This window comes from Poecilia reticulata, linkage group LG22 (genome assembly GCF_000633615.1).
Source record: "Poecilia reticulata strain Guanapo linkage group LG22, Guppy_female_1.0+MT, whole genome shotgun sequence".
Classification (NCBI taxonomy): domain Eukaryota; kingdom Metazoa; phylum Chordata; class Actinopteri; order Cyprinodontiformes; family Poeciliidae; genus Poecilia; species Poecilia reticulata.
In genome coordinates, this window is record NC_024352.1 from 19,661,936 (window position 1) to 19,668,580 (window position 6,645).

Sequence of the window (6,645 nt, forward strand, 5' to 3'; positions counted from 1 at the left end):
ATAAATAGTCATTCTGCAAGTTCTCTATGGTTTTGTTCTTCCACAAACATGTTTACGTAAGAGGAGTTGTCATGGAGATGGATAGATCCATGACAACATGTTTTTAGTTTTCACATAGTCTACTCTCATTTAATCATGCTAGAGACAGGACAGGAATATTTAGTGATTTGCCATATCTGTGATAGATTTATATGATTTATTCTTGTTTTTAGTGTCATTTTCTAAATTATTTGGTTAATCCCCCTTTTGGTTAATTCAACAAATTATGTTATAAAGACATAAAAAAATAAACAAATAATAGAACACTATTTAAGAAACAATTTCTTTTGGATTCTTGAATGAGAATCTCTGTTTTACTCGTTTTCTATTGATATGTTTCTCTTTTTTCTCAAATACTTGTTGATTATACACTGGTACACTTTGCTTAGTGCAGTCTTTGGGCTGTAGCTGTTGGCCCTCTCAAAAGTTGCAGCCGACCAGTCCCTTTTGCCCCATTTTTGGCCGAAAACTACAGGCGTCTGTTGTTTGAGGCTGTTTTAGTGGCAATTCTAAAACAGCGAAGAAAATCGACGTCATCGTTCACAACTTCTCTTTCCGTTCGCTGATTGGCCTGGTCAAAAATCGTCCGGAGATAATCCGAGGCTAGGGGAGAAAGTAGAATGTGCTGGAAGCAACATTTTCTTTTCGAGCGGAATTGCTCAAGGAGGCTAGTAGATTATGAGTTATGAGTGTCCAAAGTTTTTCTGGAGACTATTTGTGATGCTTCTAGGATTTTTATGCAAACCCATAGATGACATGTTTGCTGGTTATTGTTTTTACTGATACTTCCTTCTGGTAGACTCTTGGGGGCGTGGCTAAGCAGGGAACAGGTGACACACCTGAATTTAATCACTTCCTGCAGTCAGACAAGCCTCCTTGTTTGAATGTCGAACCACAGCAGTCGCATCAAACTACTTGTCTCTTGGAGCAGTGTTTTTATGACAAGTCTTTCAGGGATTCAGTTTTCAAAACATTATATGCACACAGCTTCCCCTGCTGGACAAAAACGGTTTAACATCCAGAGACATGACGGGTAAAATGTTTCTTTAACACTGAAGGCTTTTTTGTGGTTGTGTAGATATGAAAACTTCGGCAAATTAAGCGAAATCAATTAATCTTAATAAATGCTGTTCATGGTTTGTTCATTCATATGTGCAGAATTTATTAATACATTTGTCAAAGTCTTAATGACTTACAAGGACAAAGTTTAGACAAGGTCAAGTAAATAAAATTGAGTTCTATCTGTTTTTTTCTCCTAGAAAGAAGTGATTTTGTTGTCCTTGTTTAGATGTCTTTACCTCACAAGTGTAAACCACACAATGCCAGTGTTGCGTCAGATCTTAACTGGTGGCAAAATTCTTTAGATGAATGTGGGTTTCGAAAAAAAAAACCTCTTTTAGATAAATAAAACAAACTAAATGAATGAATCTGGAAAACATAATATTTCTATCACTGCAAAATCTTTTACAAAAACTTGACAAAATCTGTTGGTAAGCTGTAGTAAGCTACTTTTACCACAAGATGGCACCAACAACACATCAAATTCCACGCATTTATCTTTATCAGCCGTGAAAATGTAATCATGTAAAAATCTTGCACGTTTCAAGTCAGACGTTTTGAGTTACGTTTTAAAATTGCCAGACAAAGTTAAACATTTTAGTAAATCGATCTTCGTTGACTTCTAGCAGACTGATTTTAGCTCTAACACATTTTGATTTGCATAAAGTTGGGTACATTTTAAATTAAAATAATCTGATCTTTAGGTTCTACAATTATGCAAGTCTAAATATCGCTGAACAAAAACGCAAAACAGATTCGACGTTGTCATCATTGTATTAACAGTGATGAAACCACAAGTTGAGTTAGAAAGTTTTAATGACCTCTTAAAGCCACTGGGTAACACTAATAATGAGTTTATTCAAAAGGCAAAGTGAAAATCAAACATGCAAATAACCCAGCAGCTCATCAGGAGTGCTCTGATTTATCCTGCAACAATCACATGTTGGTTCTTGTGTGGGTGCAGAGAAAATCTGTTGATTGGTAATGATTAGAAATGAACAGAGCGCGGAAAGAAATATTAAAGGGAGAGCAGCAGGAGAATGGCGACAGCAGCTTCCCAAGGACGAGGAGACTCCCTGAGAAAGCAGGCAGCCGTGCTTCTTTTAAAATCAAAACTGCTTCAGATGTCATTATCACAAGAATAAATAACAGGAAAAACACCTTAATTTCATATAAATATATTCCAAAGCTTGTAAGTTCTGAATATCAGTCATTTTGTCTATTAGACTATTTAACCTACGAGTAAAATCATGAATACCTAACGTTTATTTTTAGAAAACAACTTCCATGCACTTTTAACTGTAAATGAACTCAAAAATACAGCAATCATAAATCCTTATTTAATTTTTCAACATTTTAGCACTAGAGGCAAGAGGCTCTGACAGGGTTTTGTGGACAGAGAGAGGACGATCAGGAGTTGACAGATGGAGGAAACTCAGCAGCAGAAGGAGGACTGAGTGGTGGAGAGCAAAATGATGAGTAGCAAATGATCTGGTTATGTGGGCGACACGTCGAGGTGACAACTCGGGGTGACACTTCAGGATAGCACCTCAAGGTGACATAGCGGGATGACATGGATGAAGAGAAGGGAGTAAAAAAACGCTCCATGCTAAAAAAATAAAATAAAATAATCAAGTCTTTAGGCTCTGAAGTGACTGCTGCTGTGACACGTGCAGAAACAAAATGTTTACATTTCTCCACCGAGTCTGCGCTTCACCGAATCCTGAGGACTTGAGAAGGGTTGATGTCTTGTTGTAGGATGGTGGAAGGAGATAAATCATCTGCAGAAGAGCCCTGCTCCAATCTGTCAAGGAGTTGGATGACCTTGAGATTTACAATCTTCACCTACGATCAGGAAATGTGGATCACGATCAGATGAACAAGATCATTAAAACAGATTGATGGAGCATTTTTATGTGCCTGGGGATCATTTTGCACCTTCTGGTGGTAATTCATTTCTGGCTCCTGAAAGAGTTTAATTTAAGTTGGGGCTATCAAAATAAAATCATACCTACTAAATAAAAAACATATTTTTTTTACTCATGCACTGTGGCCTTCATCCTCCAGGGTTGCGCTGCTAAATACGCTTAGCTCAGTCTTTTACACCTGATCTCTGTGTCAACATTTGACTCACATAGTGCCAGAAAAGTTGAATGTTACACGAGATCAAGAAGAAATGACATTTTATATCAGAAGAAATCTCTTGACATTTGAAGGGTTTGTGTCTCTTGACACATACCCTTCAAAGTATTCATACCTTCTTCAAAGTATTCCTTTGAAGAAGGAATACTCCTCCTTCAAAGGAACGAGTATTCCTAGTACACCTTTTTACTTCCACTCAACTTTCTATGAATATGCTTTTTTTTGGACAATGTTTAAACTACAGCGTTAGAATGAAAATGTTTAGAAAATCCAATTTAACGTCAATTTAAATCTAAAGCCAGAAACATATATATTTTTTTTTCATTAGTCTGACAACAATCAAAGCGCTTGTGTGTGCGTTTCGGGTGACAGAGATATTTTCCACATACCCACTGACCTTGCTGCAACATGATGGTGGTGAGTGAAACTTTCTTTCATCTCAGCACCAGACACACAATGCTTCTGCTGCTGCAGCCTTGGAGGCGTGCTGCCTGCTGGGTAAGTGCTGTTGTCAGGGCAGCTTCATCTCAGTGTTGGACGCCTCCCTGCAGCCAGCAGCAAACCAGACTCCTGCTGCATGGCTTCACTCAGTCATATAAGAGAGCTCTGGCTGCAATAACGCTTGGCCGTTATTGCAGCGATATCGCTTTGAATTGTGTTATTCCTGTGTTTAGGGAATATTCAGAAATTTACAGAAAACGTCATTTATGTGGAGCGATTCTGTCGCGTTTGGTCTGTTCCAGTGTGTGCCAATTTATGAATAAAGATGTGCTCAATCCACTTGTAGTTATACATCTGTGAACCTGGCATTTGCAATATTACTAATTTCATGAATTTGAAAATGACTCCTTATTCAAATTGTCATGGCATTGTCAGTGAAATATTTCACAAAAAATTATGAAAAAAAACAACACAAAAACAGATGAGGGTGATGCTTCAGTCTGTCCTGGTGAAGAGGAGGCAGCTGCATGAGCTGAAAAGTGATGATGTGGATTCACTGGTTCATCAACCCATCCCCAGGTTTAACAGATTATTATTTAAGGAATAAGATAATGGATGCAAGGAGCTTAAATTAGCTTCCTGAATAGGAGGGCTGGGAGCTGAACTCCTAATTTTCCACAAAATATTGCTGAAACCTGGCCTTGTTTTTATAAACCCAGTGTTGTGTGTTGTATTGGATGCATCTTTACCAATACTTCACATGCAGTTGATGTTACCCCAGTACATAAGAAAAATATTTATCTTTTTTTTTTCAATCACTGGTTCTTCAGTGCAGCAATTTCTGTATTCTCCTATTTTTTTTATATATTAAATTATTAAAATTTCAGTTACTTTTTTCACATTTCGTGCTGTTAGTTTTGCTTCCTGTTGCTAGAAGGTGCTGCAGATTGTGACTCACCTGGTCTGTATTACTGACGATCTTCCTCTTTATAAAGTTTGACTCCTCTCTGTGGTTGTGGTTTAGTTTCTGTCTGTAGAATAGTTTTTTTTTTCTGCATGTAGGAGCTCTTATTTAGTCAATTTCATTTCCTCCCTTTTTTTATTCCCTGCATCAAAGTTAATGAGTGAGTTCACCTTTTGCTTTCTCCCTTTATCCTTCTGTCTTGCTGAGGTTTCTCCACATTCAGGCTCTCACTCATCACTAGGCTACGCAGAACTGGTCTTCAGTTTTCTAACTTCAGAGAACTTTAAAGGGTTAGCTAATTAAACTAAACAAATATCTTTAAATGAATGTTTTGAATGAGTATACACGATGATCTATTGAATTAAACAACCCACATAAAAACAGATAGCAAACATAAATTCACATGTTCCTGCTATGTGTCTGTCTTCTAAGCTTTGCCAATATTTTAGACATTTTCTCCTAATTTTTACTGATATTCCCTTCCTTTATTAAATCCCAGTCTCTGTGTGACTAAACTAAAGTAAGTCATTCATCTCAATTAAACAGATTTGTTTCTCTCACTTATAAATTGAAACTGGCTTATCCAATTCTTGTCTTTATTCATTTATATGGATTTTTTTCCTTCGAGATGCCCATTTTTGAACATCTGTCTCTCACTTCTAGGACCACGTTTCAGTCTAAATGTCCAGAGATAAGAAAGTGGAATTAAGAATTTCCTGAAGTACCCAATCTGCTGATATTTTTTTGCTTTACTCTTGAGAAATGAATAGATCAGGTTGTTTAAAGAAATAAAAAGAAATATTATTTAACCTTAGTTTTAACATATACAGTTCCCAAGCTTCTACTATAGTCGTTGGTTTTCTTGTGTCCCCCCCCTCCCCTCTCCCCACACACCCTTCTGACCACCCCTTAAAAACTTTGTGGATGTGCCCCTGCTCAAGAAGACTCGGGAAGCTACGAGTAAAATCGGTAATTAATAACCTGATTCCCTGTAAGCTCCCATGGTCGATCAGTCACAGATCAGGGTGCATCAGTCCCTTTGCTATTTCTGATTAAGTTGCTGTGCATCCCGTCACGCCGCCAGGAGTTGTGCGCAGCTCCCCGGACGTGCTCGCGTCGCACCGCGCCTCCCCCTCCTCTCCTCCCGTTCTCTCTCATTCTCTCCCTCCAAAGGTGACCGGGGAGTCGCGCTCCGTGCCCGTTATTTACAGTGCCGAAGTTGAAGCGGAACCTGACGCAGATCAGCTGATGGAGGTTCTCTGCTGGGCGCGCAGCTCCTCTCTCCGTCCTTCCCCTCTGCAGGTGAATCGTTCCTCACATGTTCGTCTCTGCGCTGCCGCGCTCTTCTTCTTCGCCGGGGCTTCGTCTTCATCCAAAGTCATGTCCCCCCTGACGCTCAGATGTTGGTGAAAGGACGCGCATGCGTTGATTTACTTTGGAATACTAATTTTGCCTCCTAAGTTGCGTCCCTGCGAGTATCCGATGTGGAAGCCGCTGGCAGCGTCAGAGTTGCCAGCAATGTGGATTACAGTCTGCAGCGTGTCTCTGCTCATCACTGTGGTCTGCGGCGCGCAAAGGTGAGATCTGACAGCAGCACCTCTGATTCCACACAGGCCTGAGCTTATTTTAAGTAAATCTGAACTGGAAATGCTTTCTGTGCTCCCCTCCCAATCTTTTAGCGCGAACGAACCCAGCAACATGTCCTACGTGAAAGCGACTGTTGACAAGTTGCTGAAGGGCTATGACATCCGTCTGCGGCCTGATTTTGGAGGTAAACTGCAGCCGGTTGCCATGTGGGGCTCCGCAGGGCTGCTGCGCCGCGTCCTAACGCTCTGCTGTCTCCACAGGAGCTCCGGTGGATGTGGGAATGAGCATAGACATCGCCAGCATTGACATGGTGTCTGAAGTCAACATGGTAAGTTTGTAAGCGGCGCAGGGTGGAAATGTGTGTTTTGCTTTGGTGCAGCGTTGCTCCTGAAGGAACTCCCCTCACTGCCCCC

At 40.0% G+C, this 6,645-nt stretch overlaps 1 protein-coding gene and 1 long non-coding RNA gene across 2 annotated transcripts in view; one reads left to right on the forward strand and one right to left on the reverse strand.

Annotated features, from left to right (window-relative positions):
• Positions 1-2,424: 2,424 nt before the first annotated feature.
• On the reverse strand, positions 2,425-5,708 carry LOC108165844 (uncharacterized). The gene is made up of 2 exons (XR_001776166.1): positions 5,627-5,708; positions 2,425-2,943 (listed from the first exon to the last, which is right to left on the reverse strand). It is a non-coding gene; the product is annotated as an uncharacterized LOC108165844 (long non-coding RNA).
• gabrb1 (gamma-aminobutyric acid type A receptor subunit beta1) overlaps positions 5,528-6,645 on the forward strand; it is a 40,244-nt gene continuing 39,126 nt past the window's right edge. Inside the window, exons 1-3 of the mRNA XM_008400159.2 lie at positions 5,528-6,222; positions 6,325-6,416; positions 6,493-6,560. Of these exons, the coding sequence (XP_008398381.1) occupies positions 6,128-6,222; positions 6,325-6,416; positions 6,493-6,560 (255 nt within the window). The 5' untranslated portion in view covers positions 5,528-6,127. The remainder of the gene's footprint in view (positions 6,223-6,324; positions 6,417-6,492; positions 6,561-6,645) is intronic.